The sequence below is a fragment of the Engystomops pustulosus genome, chromosome 5 (assembly GCF_040894005.1).
Source record: "Engystomops pustulosus chromosome 5, aEngPut4.maternal, whole genome shotgun sequence".
NCBI lineage: Eukaryota > Metazoa > Chordata > Amphibia > Anura > Leptodactylidae > Engystomops > Engystomops pustulosus.
Window position 1 is genome coordinate 26,757,155 of NC_092415.1, and position 20,023 is coordinate 26,777,177.

Here is a 20,023-nt window from a genome sequence, read left to right on the forward strand (position 1 = left end):
TTGAGTAAGGGAGTCCACGTAACTTTGTATGATCTATGCCAGTGATGGCGAACCTATGGCACTGGTGCCAGAGGTGGCACTCAGAGCCCTTTCTGTGGGCACTCAGGCCATCAGCCTAGGACACAGTTCACCAAACAGGACCAAATCCATTAAATTTTCCCACAGTCACAGGCAACTTATAAGATGTTTCTCTCAGCACTATTTTACAGCGACACTTCATTGACTGTTTGGAACGGCAGGAAAAGTGAGAAGGTGTTGACAGAAGTGCATTATCTTTGGAGCTCATCCTGCTGGACCTAACATTCTTCCAGAGAGTACAGAGAGACCCGGGAAGGAAGCTACAATGAGAGTCTGAATTTGCTCACCTTCTTTCAACTGTATTGGTGGCCTCAGGCGGCCGATATAATTAAAGAAGTGGAAGAACAGGTAGCAATAAGTTACTGCTTAAAATGGCACGTTGGCACTTCACGGTAAATAACTGGATTTTGGTTGTAGTTTGGGCACTCGGTCTCTAAAAGGTTCGCCTTCACTGATCTATGCTGTTGGGAAATGGTGTATATCCTTAGGGTGTTTACATGATTTGTTGTTCACCATGGAATGAAAGGGAATCTGTCACTAGTTTTGACCATTCATAGCTGCAGACGGTGTTGGATATTGTCCCCGAAGATCTGTTTCACCTTTTGTTTATGCTAGTGGTGATAGGACTGTAAAAAGTGAAATTAGACCTGCCGCCCAAAGCTGAATTTTATCAGCTTGAAGAGCTTTCCGCTCACGGCACTGTGCCGCTCCATAGCCCCGTCCCTCTGCTATGAGCGGGAGCTGTATCAGGAATTTGGTTGGATACTTACAGCAGGGGAGGGGCTGCGGAACAGCTCATTACAAAGAGCAAAAAGCTCTTCAGGCTGAAAGTCCCGCCCAGAGCACTTACAGGAGCTGCAAAACCTGTGACTTTTCACAGTCCTGCTGCTACTTATAACTCGCACAAAGCTGTGATTACACAGCTCACCAGGGCCTATAGCTAGCACCAAACTGATGATAGATTCTCTTTGGTTAGGATTGTTTATGATACCGTTTTGTAATGTGGATGTGTCTCTTCTGGTGGTGAGGCCTTTACTAATTCTTTCTATCCGTGAAATACAATGTAACATGTATAGAAGTATAATGGTGGGTGGTTTGCGCCAATCCAGTACATCCCACCTGACCATAAAGGGCCTCATTAGCTTATTGGGCCAAACTAGCATTACTAATTACTCAACAATCTATGTGTGTACCTGTAACGAGATGTTCCATCCACGATGGCAATGGATAATCGACAGTGTAACCTACCTGTGTGGATGTAACTTACTGAGGGTTAAAAATATACACATTCACTTTCTTATTCAGGGTCTTCTATTATAGAACATAGGCTGTAGAGGAAAACCTCCGTAGATGCTGCACAATGAGTGGGAACCCCTTAGATTATGGTGACCTCTCTGGTTCTCCTCTTGAGGCTCTCCAGGCGGGTTACAGGAAGGCTGCTGGGGGCTCTATGGCCGCCATCGCTGGTCTTTGTCCTGCAGTCTCGCTTGGCGCCTTTCAGCAGTTCTATCAGTTCTCTCTGCTCCAGGTTCGCCTGCTCCAGGTCCTGGCGATGTTGTCTCTCTGAAGCAATTAACGTCCGCACATCTGATAGGAGCCGTGACATCTGACTCTGACGGAATAAATGGAATCAAAACCAGTGTATAAGAAAAACTGTTAACTTCCTAAATTGCTAAAATCCTTATGTCACCTATTCGCAGGAGAGGGTGAGGGTCCGGCCTGCTTAGTTCCCCAGTGAATGGAGTCCCGTTCTAATGGATAGGTGGAGCAGCAGGTCGAGTATGTGTTCTGTCACTACATTCAATAGTATGAGAGCTTTAGAAATTGCAGAGCACAGCGCTTGGGTATCTCTGGAACTCCCATATACTGTGAGTGCCAGTGATACCTGAACGCTGTGCTCGGCATTTGAGTATTGAATCGAACGGCAGATGTATGCCGATAGCTTCGCTCCATCCAATAGTGAGAACAGGATACGATTTTTGAGATTGGTGGCGGTCCCAGCAGTTAGGCCCTCAAAATCACCTCGTTATCCTATTTCCTGTGGACTGGTCATAACTTCCTATGTTAGTATTTAACGGATTCCCGACCACTTTAATATTTACAACAGGCAGATTTAGTTCCTGAACATCGTGCCACAGTATATTTACTACTGGGCAGCCAAAGGTCAGGAGAAGACAGAAACAGGACTTACCTTGTTCTGCCTTCTCTCATACACAGCGCTTAAACAGAGCGATCACAGCACAGCCACACAGTAACTGCATAGTACTACTGCACAGTAACTCCACTTACAGACGTAGAGAGAAAAGTAAAGTCCCCTGAAGTCTATTCTGACCTTTGAGGGACCTAAAGTAAAAAAGTAAAGTAATACAAGATAGGTCTAATAGGTTTGTTCTTAAGTTGAATTTGTATGCAAGTTGAAACTATATATTTTATAATTGTAGATCCAGACAAAATCTTTTTTTTGCCCCAGTGATAATTGGAGTTTCAATTTTTTATTTTTTTTCCTATAATTGGACCAAGGATTATCAATAAAGCTTCACCTTACAGCTGATCATTGCAGTCTGGGACTATAGTAACATCCAGAGAGCTTCATCAGAGGTCACAGTGGGCAGAGGGGTCCGTCTGTAACTAGGAGTCGGGTGTCCTTAAGTAGGGGTCCGCCTGTACATTTAAAGAAGTATGTACCCCAAAAATGGTTTCACCCCTCCCATTTCCAGCATCACCCTATACACCACCCAGTGAGTCTACAAACATATATCAAAATTTGCAGCATAAAATGCCAAACACTTTTAAGACCTCTTTTGCGTACGACCGATGTGAGCGTTGTGATCTAGCTGCAAAATTTGTGGCCACATCATGGTCACCATAGAGGTCTATAGCATCCGGTCACAGGGTCTCACCACCTGTGACTGAGCCGGGCGGCCGCTATGTGAAATATGGGACTTGTCCCTTATTTTAGCAGAATATGGCGGCGGGTGCTTGGCTTTTCATGGAGAGGGGAGGGGTGAGAAGCGATGTGCTCACCCCTCCCCTTCCCGGCTGTGTGTTGGCCGTCAAAAAGCCTCATTTAAATTGCCGTTGTTGCTCAGCTTCAGTTCCGTTTTGTCCAATGTATCTACGGTATTCTTCCATTTTGCCTTAGTCTCCGCAAAAAAAAAAAACTGAATGTTTAACATTACTTTGAAAACATCTCACCTGGTTTTTCAGCCTCACCTGTAAATATTAAAAAAGACAACTCCTGGTTCAAATGAATAACACTGCGGATGAAAGACGACATCTCCACTCGTGTAGTGGGGTCACAGCAGATGCAGGCCTTATATCCTGCCATTACCCCGCAGAGCTTCTATAATAATAATAATGCCTTTATATAGCGCACACAGATTACGCAGCGCTGCACAGAGTTTTCCAAATCAGTCCCTGTCCCCATGGGGCTCAAAATCTAATCAACCTACCAGTATGTTTTGGAGTGTGGGAGGAAACCGAAGGACCCAGAGGTAACCCACAAAAACACAGGGAGAACATACAAACTTTTGCAGATGTTGACCCCGGGATTTGAACCCAGGTCCCCAGCGCTGCAAGGCTGTAATGCTAACCACTAAGCCACCGTGCTGCTTTTATTAACTCAGGATGGAGCAGTCTGCGGATACATGTGGGTGTCAGGGCTCACGGCCCCTCATTCATCTAATTGTAAGGATATGTCATTAATAGAAACAAATTGAAATACTCCAAAGTGGAAGTAGACCCAAAAATACCTTCAGTTCTTCTATCTCGGCCTGTAAGAGAGACTCTTTCTGCACCATGTGTCGTCTCTGTGAGTCAAGTCTAGATTCCATCTCTTGCTTTGTTTCTTCGACTCTGCATATCATCTCCGACCTGAAGAAGACATGTAAGTACAGTAAGGGCATAGTATACGCCTCCCATACAGATTACAGGCAGTCCCCGGGTTACATACAAGATAGGGTCCGGAGGTTTGTTCTTAAGTTGAATTTGTATGCAAGTCGAAACTGTATATTTTATAATTGTAGATCCAGACGAAAAAAATTTGGAGTTTAAACATTTTTTGCTGTAATTGGGCCAAGAATTATCAATGAAGCTTCATTACAGACGCCTTACAGCTGGACATTGCAGCCTGGGCCTATAGTAACATCCAGAGAGCTTCACCAGAGGTCAGGGGGGTCTGTCTGTAACTATGGGTTGTCTGTAAGTTGGGTGTCCTTAAGTAGGGGACCGCCTGTATATTCGGTGCCACACAAGGATCAAGACAACTGACTCTTCAGTGCCACCATGGAGAGGGGAGGGGGATAAGTGAGTGTTAGCAGCTAAGTCTACACTTAGCGGACCAAATAGAAAATTACAGAGGGGAAACTGCTGGAAAATGTACATTACAATAGAGAAGTGTTACTTCTCATTGACATACAATGGACTTCCGATCTACTCAAATATTGTTACGCTAGGAATACAATCTGGGTCGCATACAACCAAGTTACTAACAATTCATAATTGTTAATAATAGCTCTGGTCAGGGTACTTGTGTGTATGACGGGTACAGGCAGTCCCCGGGTTACATACAAGATAGGGTCTGGAGGTTTGTTCTTAAGTTGAATTTGTATGTAAGTCGAAACTGTATATTTTATAATGGAAGTTCTAGACAATTTTTTTTCTTTTGCCCCAGTGACAATTGGAGTTTCAAAATTTTTGGTGTAATTGGACCAAGAATTATCAATAAAGCTTCATTACAGACACCTTACAGCTGATCATTGCAGCCTGGGACTATAGTAACATCCAGAGAGCTTCACCAGAGGTCACAGTGGGCAGAAGGGTCCGTCTGTAACTATGGGTTGTCTGTAAGTCGGGTGTCCTTAAGTAGGGGACCGCCTGTATTACCTTAGAAGTTCCAGCTCGGTCCTGAGTTCAGCGATACAATTATGGTGTAAGTCCTCCGCACTTAGGATGGCGTATCCACAGCCGTTGGGACATTCCCGACTGCGATGCTCACACACCGCCAGGTGACTATCCAGATGTCTTCTCTCAAACTGGACGGGGCAGCCTAACACAAGAGAAGATCATAGAACGTCACTTAGAACTAGAATGAATTCAGACAATGGGGCTTATTTACTAATGGTCGCGGATCGTACTTTCGTCGGACTGTTCACAGTTTTTGGGATTTGCGCAGCTAAGACAGGTATTTAACAGGTTGGCGCTGGGATTGTGGCGTGGCTGCGCTGCTTCCATGCATCAGAGTTCGGGGGCGTGCCATCGGACGATCCGACTGATTCGGACTGAGTGCAGGATTTAAGATTCAAATTGTGTCGCAAGACAATGCACTTACATGCACCAGGAAGAAGATGGTGAACTCTGACCTGAGCGGGGAAGCAACACATGCAGGATATCGGGCGCACAATCTTAGTGAATCACGGCACAGGGCATAATCATTCGACGGTGCCCTAATGAATTTAGTACAGACTCACCAGCGTGTATACAGGACATATGGCCGTATTCACACTCTCTCTCATGTTTATCTACAGATTCCAGAGAACAGACCATCTCGCAGCCACTTCTGTAGTTCTTACACTGGATTTGGAGCCGGCTTAGGTCGTTCCGCATGTATCTAGAGAAGTAAATTGTACATGAATATTCTTGGGGGAAAAAAAAAAACTAGCTATTTACAGTACCGTATATTCCGGCGTATAAGATGACCCCCCTACTTTCCTGTTAAAATATAGAGTTTAAGATATATTCGCCGTATTAAGCCCCTTCTACACTGGCATTTTTCACGCGCGAGTTCTGCGCGTGCATTTGACGCTCAGAACTCGCATTGCACTCTGTCCCATTGTATTCAATGGCTCTTTCTCCATTAGCGTTGTTTTTGACGCGCGTGCTTGCGTTCGTTTGCACGCGCGTCAAAATCGCAGCATGCTCTATTTTTGCGAGTCACGCGCAATTTTCACGCCCCATTCAAGTCTATGGAGATGCATCAAGAACGCATTGCACTCGCAATCATTGCAAGTGCAATGCGAGTGCAATGCGTTTTAAACGTAAGGGTTGCTAGGTGACCAGAATAACATTATTTCCCCTGCTCGCGATCGAGCATTTAATTAAAAAAACACAATGAAGAACAGTGAAGAATAGAATAAAATCATTGTACACAGTGAACACAGTGACCACAGGATCATTTAAGATAAAAACACAGTGCAGAACACAGTGAAGAATAGATTACAGATGTTCGGCACATCTGCTTACTTGTCGGGAGATGCGCACGGAACGCTGCGGCCAAAATAGCATGTGAAGAACAATATATATGTGTGAAGAACACATTGCAGATGTATTTAAACATCTGCAATGTGTTCTTCACACACATATATATTGTTCTTCACATGCTATTTTGTTCGCGCCGTTCCGCGCGTATCTCCCGACAAGTAAGCAGATGTGCCGAACATCTGTAATCTATTCTGCACTGTGTTCTGCACTGTGTTTTTCTCTTAAATGATCCTGTCTTCACTGTGTTCAATGTTTTTATTCTATTCTTCACTGTTCTTCACATCTGCTAAATTGTCGGGAGATAATATACGCGGGGAACAGTGAAGAATAGATCGCAGATGTTTGCAACTTATCAGAAGACATTATTTTTTAATTAAATAACCCATTTTAATCCCAAACCATGGTCCCTTTGAAAAATGCTCGATTCTCCCATTGACTCGCGCGTGAAAAATGCGCCGAAAACGAAAAAAAAACGCAAAAACGCTAATTACTCCAAGGAAAAATTGAACAAAAACGCAGGCAAAAACGTCAGTTTTTCACGCATTGCACCCTGACGTGAAACGCAACGCTAGTGTGGAAGAGGCCTAAGGCCCCTTCTACACTGGCGTTTTTCACGCGCGAGTTCTGCGCGTGCATTTGACGCGCAGAACTCGCATTGCACTCTGTCCCATTGTATTCAATGGGTCTTTCTCCATTTGCGTGGTTTTGAACGCGCGTGCTTGCGTTCGTTTGCACGCGCGTCAAAATCGCAGCATGCTCTATTTTTGCGAGTCACGCGCGTTTTTCACGCCCCATTCAAGTCTATGGAGATGCATCAAGAACGCATTGCACTCGCAATCATTGCAAGTGCAATGCGAGTGCAATGCGTTTTAAACGTAAGGGTTGCTAGGTGACCAGAATAACATTATTTCCCCTGCTCGCGAACGATCATTTAATTAAAAAAACACAGTGAAGAACAGTGAAGAATAGAATAAAAACAGTGAACACAGTGAACACAGTGACCACAGGATCATTTAAGATAAAAACACAGTGCAGAACACAGTGCAGAATAGATTACAGATGTTCGGCACATCTGCTTACTTGTCGGGAGATACGCGCGGAACGGTGCGAACAAAATAGCATGTGAAGAACAATATATATGTGTGAAGAACACATTGCAGATGTTTCCATACATCTGCAATGTCTTCTGCACACATATATATTGTTCTTCACATGCTATTTTGTTCGCACCGCTCCGCGCGTATCTCCCGACAAGTAAGCAGATGTGCCGAACATCTGTAATCTATTCTGCACTGTGTTCTGCACTGTGTTTTTATCTTAAATGATCCTGTGGTCACTGTGTTCACTGTGTTCACTGTTTTTATTCTATTCTTCACTGTTCTTCACATCTGCTAAATTGTCGGGAGATAATATACACGGGGAACAGTGAAGAATAGATCGCAGATGTTTGCAAATTATCAGAAGACATTATTTTTCAATTAAATAACACATTTTAATCCCAAATCATGGTCCCTTTGAAAAATGCTCGAGTCTCCCATTGAAACGCGCGTCAAAAATGCGCCGAAAACGCAAAAACAACGCTAACAACACGCGCGTGAAAAACGCAAAAACGCAAATTACTCCAAGGAAAAATGGAACAAAAACGCAGCCAAAACGTCAGTTTTTCACGCATTGCACCCTGACGTGAAACGCAACGCTAGTGTGCAAGAGGCCTAAGACTACCCCTTTTCCAACGCATACAAAACACCGGTAAAAATTAAAAAAAAAAACAGATTTGAATTTAACATGGTCCTTTTTATAATTTAAATTCTTATGACATGCAGGTATATAGCAGGAAAACTGTCTCTCATAAACATAAGGCATACAACAACAACATTACCATCGTCCATTTTACTGTAAATGTTACCATACTGTACCTTAAATTTTTATTTTATTCAATATTCCATGCCATGTACTCAGAAGCGGGAAAAAAATTCCAAATGCAATGAAAATGGTGAAAAAACGCATTTGCGCCATTTTCTTGTGGGCTTGGATATTACGTCTTTCACTGAGCGCCCCAAATGACATGTCTACTTTAGGGTCTTTGGGTCGGTACGATTAAGGGGATACCAAATTTCTATAGGTTTTATTATGTTTTCATACATTTACAAAAATGAAAACCTCCTGTACAAAAATTATTTTTTTGATTTTGCCAACTTCTGGCGCTAATAACTTTTTTATACTTTGGTGTACGGAGCTGTGGGTGGTGTCATTTTTTGCAAAATTTGATAATATTTTCAATGATATCACTTTTAGGACTGTACGACCTTTTGATCACTTTGTATAGATTTTTTTATATTTTTCAAAATGGCAAAAAAGTGCCATTTTCGACTTTGGGCGCTATTTTCCGTTATCATATTTTGATAGATCGGGCATTTTCGGACGCGTCGATACCTAATGTGTTTATGATTTTTTACTGTTTATTTATATTTATGTCAGTTCTAGGGAAAGGGGGGTGATTTGAAATTTTAGGTTTTTTTATTATAATTTTTTATTTTTTTTTACTTTTTTTTATTTTTATTTATACTATTTTTCAGACTCCCTAGGGTACTTTAACCCTAGGTTGTCTGATCGATCCTATCATATACTGCCATACTACAGTATGGCAGTATATGGGGATTTTCCTCCTCATTCAGCACAGCACATTGTAATGAAGGGGTTAAAACGAAATAGCCTCGGGTCTTCGGAAGACCCGAGGCTACCATGGAGATGGATCGCCGCCCCCGTTGACGTCACGGGGACCGTCGATCCCAGGTAAGATGGCGCCGCTATCTTTTTGAGGCTGCTGGCAGCTTTGCCTGCAGCCATCGCTGTGAAAACCCCTGCGATCGGTGCTAGCACCGATCGCGGGTGTTACCGGTAAGTCTTTGCTGCAATAGCAGTCCGTGAGCCCTCTCCATGCAGCGCGACCCAACCGCCGCCGTGAATACACGGCGGGCGGTCAATTACCGGCGTATAAGACGACCCCAGACCAGAAAGAAGATTTTTCAGTCTTCAAAAGTCGTCTTATAGGCCGGAATATACGGTAATTATGATTTTATAGGGCAGGGGTTTTCATCATAAGACTACTCATCTAATAGTATTATGAATCACTGAACCGGAGCTATAATGGTGGCCTGGTAAATAGTCTATTAAGAACATTTTAACAGAAATGATGATTTAAGGGGGTGAGAGCAGGGGTTTCCCCATGAGACGGCTTTAATAGTATTATAAATCACTGATCAACCTAAGTGGTTTACCTTTCCAGACTGGGTGACAATCCCTACATGTGCTCTAATAGTGCAACACCCCTGCCAATACATAGGCAGGCTGGTAGTTGGGAAGAACTCCCTCTCCGGGTCTCCAGGGGCAGTCGCGAACCCTCTAGGAAGGTTCTAGAACAGTGGTCCCCAAACTATGGCCGTTTTTATACGGCCCAGGCTGCATCCAGGGCTTGGGGCGCCAGCGGCTCCTGCTGAGGCCCCCGGCAGGACAGGAAGCTCCTGCCCGTCACTGTTATAGTGCTCGATGCGGCCGATGCTCGAGCACTATTACTGCAGGTGGAGCGATCTGCCCGGAAGACAACCCCGCCGCACATCGCTCCTTGAACCTGGAGGCGCGGCCGCGTGATGATGTCATAACACGGACGCGCGCCACTTCCTGTCCGGCAGCAGCCTGAAGAATGAAGACGCGGGAGCCGCTGCCAGAGGTGAGTATAGGATTTTTTTTTTTTACCAGCAGCAAATAGATTGTGGCGGCCGGGGGCATTTTACAAAATAATTAATGGTGGAGGAGCATCAGAAAATAATTCATGGTGGAGGAGCATCAGAAAATAATTAATGGTGGAGGAGCATCAGAAAATAATTAATGGTGGAGGAGCATCAGAAAATAATTAATGGTGGAGGAGCATCAGAAAATAGTTAATGGTGGAGGAGCATCAGAAAATAGTTAATGGTGGAGGAGCATCAGAAAATAATTAATGGTGGAGGAGCATCAGAAAATAATTATGGAGGGACGTCAGAAAATAATTAATAATGGAGGGGCATCAGAAAATAAATAATGGTGGAGGGGCATCAGAAAATAAATAATGGTGGAGGGGCATCAGAAAATAAATAATGGTGGAGGGGCATCAGAAAATAAATAATGGTGGAGGGGCATCAGAAAATAATTACTAATGAAGGGGCATCAGAAAATAAATAATGGTGGAGGGGCATCAGAAAATAATTACTAATGGAGGGGCATCAGAAAATAAATAATGGTGGAGGGGCATCAGAAAATAAATAATGGTGGAGGGGCACCAGAAAATAAATAATGGTGGAGGGGCAGCATATGAAATAATTATGAGGGGCAGTCTAGTAATTAATGGGGGGGCAGCATTATTCAATAATTAATGGAGATGGGTCCCCGTTTATTTCAAAATTAATTGACCCAATTAATTAATTAATTGGGCCAATACAGGCAGTCCCCGGGTTACATACAAGATAGGGTCTGTAGGTTTGTCCTTAAGTTGAATTTGTATGTAAGTCGGAACTGTATATTTTATCATTGTAATCCCAGCCAGAACTTTTTTTGGTCTCTGTGACAATTGGATTTTTAAAAATGTTGGGTTGTCATAAGAATCAGGATTAACATTAAATCTTCATTACAGACGCCTGTGATAACTGTTATAGCTGATTATTGTAGCCTAAGGCTAAAGTACAATAAATTACCAATATCCAGTGGTCCGTTTGTAACTAGGGGTTGTATGTAAGTCGAGTCTTCTTAAGTAGGGGACCGCCTGTATATAGAATAGTTTACAAGGGGGTGCAGTATATTAAATAATTGAGGGGGGCCCAGTGTATTACGAATGCGGTCACATGTACTGCTATTTATTTTTAAACTTTAGTCCGGCCCTCCAATGGTCTGAGAGGGACAGTGAACGGCCCCCTATGTAAAAAGTTTGTGGGCCCCTGTTCTAGAACCTGGACATTATGTAATAGCAGCTGTAGCCTCTGCCTAAACAGGCAATGGTTAAATGGGTGTAAGTTATTGACCAATTATGTTTCTGCCATGGAGTGTGATTGGAGAGGTGCTACCACCTGACCAGGAGAATAAAACCCCCGGGCAGGGAGGAGCATGGTTGTTTTAAAGATTAAGCCAAGTACTGACTATTCTTTATGGTGAAACAACAAATGGCTCATTAAATCAGTTATGGTTCTCTCTCTGTTCTTTACCATCAGAGCTCTTAGCACATGGACAGAGTCAGGGCAGGCTCCAGGTTCCAGTGGGCCCTTGGGTGACAGAGCCTCAGTGGGCCTCTTTGCAGTCAACTCGCGTAACGGCATGACTTCATTATATACAGCCCAGCCCCCTCCTCACCACAATACATTATATGCAGCCCCCTCCTCACCCCCAATACATTATATGCAGCCCCCTCCTCACCACAATATATTATATGCAGCCCCCTCCTCACCCCCAATACATTATATGCAGCCCCCTCCTCACCACAATACATTATATGCAGCCCCCTCCTCACCACAATACATTATATGCAGCCCCCTCCTGACCCCCAATACATTATATGCAGCCCCCTCCTCACCACAATACATTATATGCAGCCCCCTCCTCACCACAATACATTATATGCAGCCCCCTCCTGACCCCCAATACATTATATGCAGCCCCCTCCTCACCACAATACATTATATGCAGCCCCCTCCTCACCCCCAATACATTATATGCAGCCCCCTCCTCACCACAATACATTATATGCAGCCCCCTCCTCACCACAATACATTATATGCAGCCCCTCCTGACCCCCAATACATTATATGCAGCCCCCTCCTCACCCCCAATACATTATATGCAGCCCCCTCCTCACCACAATACATTATATGCAGCCCCTCCTGACCCCCAATACATTATATGCAGCCCCCTCCTCACCCCCAATACATTATATGCAGCCCCCTCCTCACCACAATACATTATATGCAGCCCCATCCTCACCCCCAATACATTATATGCAGCCCCCTCCTCACCACAATACATTATATGCAGCCCCCTCCTCACCACAATACATTATATGCAGCCCCCTCCTGACCCCCAATACATTATATGCAGCCCCCTCCTCACCACAATACGTTATATGCAGCCCCCTCCTCACCCCCAATACATTATATGCAGCCCCCTCCTCACCCCCAATACATTATATGCAGCCCCCTCCTCACCACAATACATTATATGCAGCCCCCTCCTCACCCCCAATACATTATATGCAGCCCCCTCCTCACCCCCAATACATTATATGCAGCCCCTTCCTCACCCCCAATACATTATATGCAGCCCCCTCCTCACCCCCAATACATTATATGCAGCCCCCTCCTCACCCCCAATGCATTATATGCAGCCCCCTCCTAACCCCCAATACATTATATGCAGCCCCCTCCTCACCCCCAATACATTATATGCAGCCCCCTCCTCACCCCCAATACATTATATGCAGCCCCCTCCTCACCACAATACATTATATGCAGCCCCCTCCTGACCCCCAATACATTATATGCAGCCCCCTCCTCACCCCCAATACATTATATGCAGCCTCCTCCTGACCCCAATACATTATATGCAGCCCCATCCTCACCCCCAATACATTATATGCAGCCCCATCCTCACCCCCAATACATTATATGCAGCCCCATCCTCACCCCCAATACATTATATGCAGCCCCCTCCTCACCCCCAATACATTATATGCAGCCCCCTCCTCACCACAATACATTATATGCAGCCCCCTCCTGACCCCCAATACATTATATGCAGCCCCCTCCTCACCCCCAATACATTATATGCAGCCCCCTCCTCACCCCCAACACATTGTATGCAGCCCCCTCCTGACCCCCAATACATTATATGCAGCCCCCTCCTCACCCCCAATACATTATATGCAGCCCCCTCCTCACCCCCAATACATTATATGCAGCCTCCTCCTCACCCCCAATATATTATATGCAGCCCCCTCCTCACCCCCAATACATTATATGCAGCCCCTCCTAACCCCCAATACATTATATGCAGCCCCCTCCTAACCCCCAATACATTATATGCAGTCCCCTCCTGACCCCCAATACATTATATGCAGCCCCATCCTAACCCCCAATACATTATATGCAGCCCCCTCCTCACCCCCAATACATTATATGCAGCCCCTCCTAACCCCCAATACATTATATGCAGCCCCCTCCTAACCCCCAATACATTATATGCAGTCCCCTCCTGACCCCCAATACATTATATGCAGCCCCCTCCTCACCCCCAATACATTATATGCAGCCCCCTCCTCACCCCCAATACATTATATGCAGCCCCCTCCTCACCCCCAATATATTATATGCAGCCCCTCCTAACCCCCAATATATTATATGCAGCCCCCTCCTCACCCCCAATACATTATATGCAGCCCCTCCTAACCCCCAATACATTATATGCAGCCCCCTCCTAACCCCCAATACATTATATGCAGTCCCCTCCTGACCCCCAATACATTATATGCAGCCCCATCCTAACCCCCAATACATTATATGCAGCCCCCTCCTGACCCCCAATACATTATATGCAGCCCCCTCCTCACCCCCAATACATTATATGCAGTCCCTCCTGACCCCCAATACATTATATGCAGCCCCCTCCTCACCCCCAATACATTATATGCAGCCCCCTCCTCACCCCCAATACATTATATGCAGCCCCCTCCTGACCCCCAATACATTATATGCAGCCCCCTCCTCACCCCCAATACATTATATGCAGCCCCATCCTCACCCCCAATACATTATATGCAGTCCCTCCTGACCCCCAATACATTATATGCAGCCCCCTCCTCACCCCCAATACATTATATGCAGCCCCCTCCTCACCCCCAATACATTATATGCAGCCCCCTCCTCACCCCCAATACATTATATGCAGCCCCCTCCTCACCCCCAATACATTATATGCAGCCCCCTCCTAACCCCCAATACATTATATGCAGTCCCCTCCTGACCCCCAATACATTATATGCAGCCCCATCCTAACCCCCAATACATTATATGCAGCCCCCTCCTGACCCCCAATACATTATATGCAGCCCCCTCCTCACCCCTAATACATTATATGCAGCCCCTCCTAACCCCCAATACATTATATGCAGCCCCCTCCTGACCCCCAATACATTATATGCAGCCCCTCCTAACCCCCAATACATTATATGCAGCCCCCTCCTGACCCCCAATACATTATATGCAGCCCCATCCTCACCCCCAATACATTATATGCAGCCCCCTCCTCACCCCCAATACATTATATGCAGCCCCCTCCTCACCCCCAATACATTATATGCAGCCCCCTCCTCACCCCCAATACATTATATGCAGCCCCCTCCTAACCCCCAAAACATTATATGCAGCCCCTTCCTCACCCCCAATACATTATATGCAGCCTCCTCCTCACCCCCAATATATTATATGCAGCCCCATCCTCACCCCCAATACATTATATGCAGTCCCTCCTAACCCCCAACACATTATATGCAGCACCCTCCTCACCCCCAATACATTATATGCAGCCCCCTCCTCACCCCCAATACATTATATGCAGCCCCCTCCTCACCCCCAATACATTATATGCAGCCCCCTCCTAACCCCCAATACATTATATGCAGCCCCCTCCTAACCCCCAATACATTATATGCAGCCCCCTCCTAACCCCCAATACATTATATGCAGCCCCCTCCTCACCCCCAATACATTATATGCAGCCCCCTCCTCACCCCCAATACATTATATGCAGCCCCCTCCTCACCCCCAATACATTATATGCAGCACCCTCCTCACCCCCAATACATTATATGCAGCCCCCTCCTCACCCCCAATACATTATATGCAGCCCCCTCCTCACCCCCAATACATTATATGCAGCCCCCTCCTAACCCCCAATACATTATATGCAGCCCCCTCCTAACCCCCAATACATTATATGCAGCCCCCTCCTAACCCCCAATACATTATATGCAGTCCCCTCCTGACCCCCAATACATTATATGCAGCCCCATCCTAACCCCCAATACATTATATGCAGCCCCCTCCTGACCCCCAATACATTATATGCAGCCCCCTCCTCACCCCTAATACATTATATGCAGCCCCTCCTAACCCCCAATACATTATATGCAGCCCCCTCCTGACCCCCAATACATTATATGCAGCCCCTCCTAACCCCCAATACATTATATGCAGCCCCCTCCTGACCCCCAATACATTATATGCAGCCCCATCCTCACCCCCAATACATTATATGCAGCCCCCTCCTCACCCCCAATACATTATATGCAGCCCCCTCCTCACCCCCAATACATTATATGCAGCCCCCTCCTCACCCCCAATACATTATATGCAGCCCCCTCCTCACCCCCAATACATTATATGCAGCCCCCTCCTCACCCCCAATACATTATATGCAGCCCCCTCCTAACCCCCAATACATTATATGCAGCCCCTCCTAACCCCCAATATATTATATGCAGCCCCCTCCTCACCCCCAATACATTATATGCAGCCCCCTCCTCACCCCCAATACATTATATGCAGCCCCCTCCTCACCCCCAATACATTATATGCAGCCCCCTCCTAACCCCCAAAACATTATATGCAGTCCCCTCCTGACCCCCAATACATTATATGCAGCCCCCTCCTAACCCCCAATACATTATATGCAGCCCCCTCCTCACCCCCAATACATTATATGCAGCCCCCTCCTCACCCCCAATACATTATATGCAGCACCCTCCTCACCCCCAATACATTATATGCAGCCTCCTCCTCACCCCCAATATATTATATGCAGCCCCATCCTCACCCCCAATACATTATATGCAGTCCCTTCTTACCCCCAATACATTATATGCAGCACCCTCCTCACCCCCAATACATTCTATGCAGCCTCCTCCTCACCCCCAATATATTATATGCAGCCCCATCCTCACCCCCAATACATTATATGCAGTCCCTCCTAACCCCCAATACATTATATGCAGCACCCTCCTCACCCCCAATACATTATATGCAGCCCCCTCCTAACCCCCAATACATTATATGCAGTCCCCTCCTGACCCCCAATACATTATATGCAGCCCCATCCTAACCCCCAATACATTATATGCAGCCCCCTCCTGACCCCCAATACATTATATGCAGCCCCATTCTCACCCCCAATACATTATATGCAGTCCCCTCCTGACCCCCAATACATTATATGCAGCCCCCTCCTCACCCCTAATACATTATATGCAGCCCCCTCCTGACCCCCAATACATTATATGCAGCCCCCTCCTGACCCCCAATACATTATATGCAGCCCCTCCTAACCCCCAATACATTATATGCAGCCCCCTCCTGACCCCCAATACATTATATGCAGCCCCCTCCTAACCCCCAATACATTATATGCAGCCCCCTCCTAACCCCCAATACATTATATGCAGCCCCATCCTAACCCCCAATACATTATATGCAGCCCCCTCCTCACCCCCAATACATTATATGCAGCCCCTTCCTCACCCCCAATACATTATATGCAGCCCCCTCCTCACCCCCAATACATTATATGCAGCCCCCTCCTCACCCCCAATACATTATATGCAGCCCCCTCCTCACCCCCAATACATTATATGCACCCCCCTCCTAACCCCCAATACATTATATGCAGCCCCCTCCTGACCCCCAATACATTATATGCAGCCCCCTCCTGACCCCCAATACATTATATGCAGCCCCCTCCTAACCCCCAAAACATTATATGCAGCCCCTTCCTCACCCCCAATACATTATATGCAGCCTCCTCCTCACCCCCAATATATTATATGCAGCCCCCTCCTCACCCCCAATACATTATATGAAGCCCCCTCCTGACCCTCAATACATTATATGCAGCCTCCTCCTCACCACAATACATTATATGCAGCCCCCTCCTAACCCCCAATATATTATATGCAGTCCCCTCCTCACCACAATACATTATATGCAGTCCCATCCTCACCCCCAATACATTATATGCAGCCCCCTCCTCACCACAATACATTATATGCAGCCCCCTCCTCACCCCCAATACATTATATGCAGCCCCCTCCTCACCACAATACATTATATGCAGCCCCTCCTAACCCCCAATACATTATATGCAGCCCCCTCCTCACCCCCAATACATTATATGCAGCCCCCTCCTCACCCCCAATACATTATATGCAGCCCCCTCCTCACCCCCAATACATTATATGCAGCCCCTTCCTCACCCCCAATACATTATATGCAGCCCCCTCCTAACCCCCAATACATTATATGCAGCCCCCTCCTCACCCCCAATACATTATATGCAGCCCCCTCCTAACCCCCAATACATTATATGCAGCCCCCTCCTGACCCCAATACATTATATGCAGCCCCCTCCTCACCCCCAATACATTATATGCAGTCCCCTCCTGACCCCCAATACATTATATGCAGCCCCCTCCTAACCCCCAATACATTATATGCAGCCCCATCCTAACCCCCAATACATTATATGCAGCCCCCTCCTCACCCCCAATACATTATATGCAGCCCCTTCCTCACCCCCAATACATTATATGCAGCCCCCTCCTAACCCCCAATACATTATATGCAGCCCCCTCCTGACCCCAATACATTATATGCAGCCCCATCCTCACCCCCAATACATTATATGCAGTCCCCTCCTGACCCCCAATACATTATATGCAGCCCCCTCCTCACCCCCAATACATTATATGCAGCCCCCTCCTGACCCCAATACATTATATGCAGCCCCCTCCTCACCCCAATACATTATATGCAGCCCCATCCTCACCCCCAATACATTATATGCAGTCCCCTCCTGACCCCCAATACATTATATGCAGCCCCTTCTCAACCCCAATACATTATATGCAGCCCCCTCCTGACCCCCAATACATTATATGCAGCCCCCTCCTAACCCCCAATACATTATATGCAGTCCCCTCCTGACCCCCAATACATTATATGCAGCCCCATCCTAACCCCCAATACATTATATGCAGCCCCCTCCTCACCCCCAATACATTATATGCAGCCCCCTCCTAACCCCCAATACATTATATGCAGCCCCCTCCTGACCCCCAATACATTATATGCAGCCCCCTCCTAACCCCCAATACATTATATGCAGCCCCCTCCTCACCCCCAATACATTATATGCAGCCCCTCCTAACCCCCAATACATTATATGCAGCCCCTTCCTCACCCCCAATACATTATATGCAGCCTCCTCCTCACCCCCAATATATTATATGCAGCCCCCTCCTAACCCCCAATACATTATATGCAGCCCCCTCCTGACCCCCAATACATTATATGCAGCCCCCTCCTAACCCCCAATACATTATATGCAGCCCCTTCCTCACCCCCAATACATTATATGCAGCCCCCTCCTGATCCCCAATACATTATATGCAGCCCCCTCCTCACCCCCAATACATTATATGCAGCCCCCTCCTCACCCCCAATACATTATATGCAGCCCCCTCCTAACCCCCAATACATTATTTGCAGCCCCCTCCTCACCCCCAATACATTATATGCAGCCTCCTCCTCACCCCCAATATATTATATGCAGCCCCCTCCTCACCCCCAATATATTATATGCAGCCCCCTCCTCACCCCCAATACATTATATGCAGCCCCTTCCTCACCCCCAATACATTATATGCAGCCCCCTCCTCACCCCCAATATATTATATGCAGCCCCCTCCTAACCCCCAATACATTATATGCAGCCCCTTCCTCACCCCCAATACATTATATGCAGCACCTTCCTCACCCCAATACATTATATGCACCCCCCTCCTAACCCCCAATACATTAAATACATCCCCCTCATCAGATTTCACATTATATGAAGCCCCCTTCCCCACATGGATTATATACTGCCCCCTCCTCATGTCCCATTCATTACTAACAGTCCCTACACTAGTAAATGTGACTATTAAAAATAAAAGAATAATACTTACCTCAGTCTTCTGCTCATGTCCGGAGCTTCCCCCGCTCAGTCTTCCTTCTCCTTCTGGCAGCCGCACAGCGCTTCAGGCCGCGGTCACACGTACTGCTAGTGTCGCGTTCATAACGCAACGCTAGTGCACAGGGGGCGTCCCTCGGCCCGATTGCATATGCCATTTGTGATCGGGTCAAGGGTCGCAGCGCTAGTGGAACCTGTGACTGCGGCCATGCAGAGGCACACAGCGGCGGCCATGCAGCACTCGGAGTGCCGCTTTACGGCGCCAGCACCCGGAACGGCCAGGCTGCTTGGGACGGGGGTTTGGCCACGTGTGGGCCCTCCCAGCAGCTGGGGGCCCCGGCAGTTGCCCGGGTTTGCCGGTTGCTGGTGCCGGCCCTGGACAGAGTGAAGAGAGACAGTGTCAGTCCACCATCAATACTGACACTTATCCTAATCCCAGAACCAGAGTCAGGAGATTCAGAGCTGCAGCTTCCACAACTTGGACACAGCTCCATCCCAGCCTGCATCTACTACCAGGCTAGGTGCACTATTCCTGAGGACCCTCTCCATGACCACTCCAGTAATCTGAATCTGCTGTGAGACCGTTTAGGCCACTTGCCTGCTACCTGTT

The 20,023-nt window shown here is 46.7% G+C and overlaps 1 protein-coding gene across 2 annotated transcripts in view; it reads right to left on the reverse strand.

Annotated features, from left to right (window-relative positions):
• Window positions 1-32: 32 nt before the first annotated feature.
• Window positions 33-20,023, reverse strand: part of LOC140132532 (RING finger protein 151-like) — a 40,279-nt gene continuing 20,288 nt past the window's right edge. For both annotated transcript variants that reach the window (XM_072151430.1, XM_072151431.1), the window contains exons 4-7: window positions 5,547-5,686; window positions 4,963-5,125; window positions 3,831-3,951; window positions 33-1,690 (exon numbers count right to left, since the gene is read on the reverse strand). In XM_072151430.1, the coding sequence (XP_072007531.1) occupies window positions 1,454-1,690; window positions 3,831-3,951; window positions 4,963-5,125; window positions 5,547-5,686 (661 nt within the window). In that variant the 3' untranslated portion in view covers window positions 33-1,453. The remainder of the gene's footprint in view (window positions 1,691-3,830; window positions 3,952-4,962; window positions 5,126-5,546; window positions 5,687-20,023) is intronic.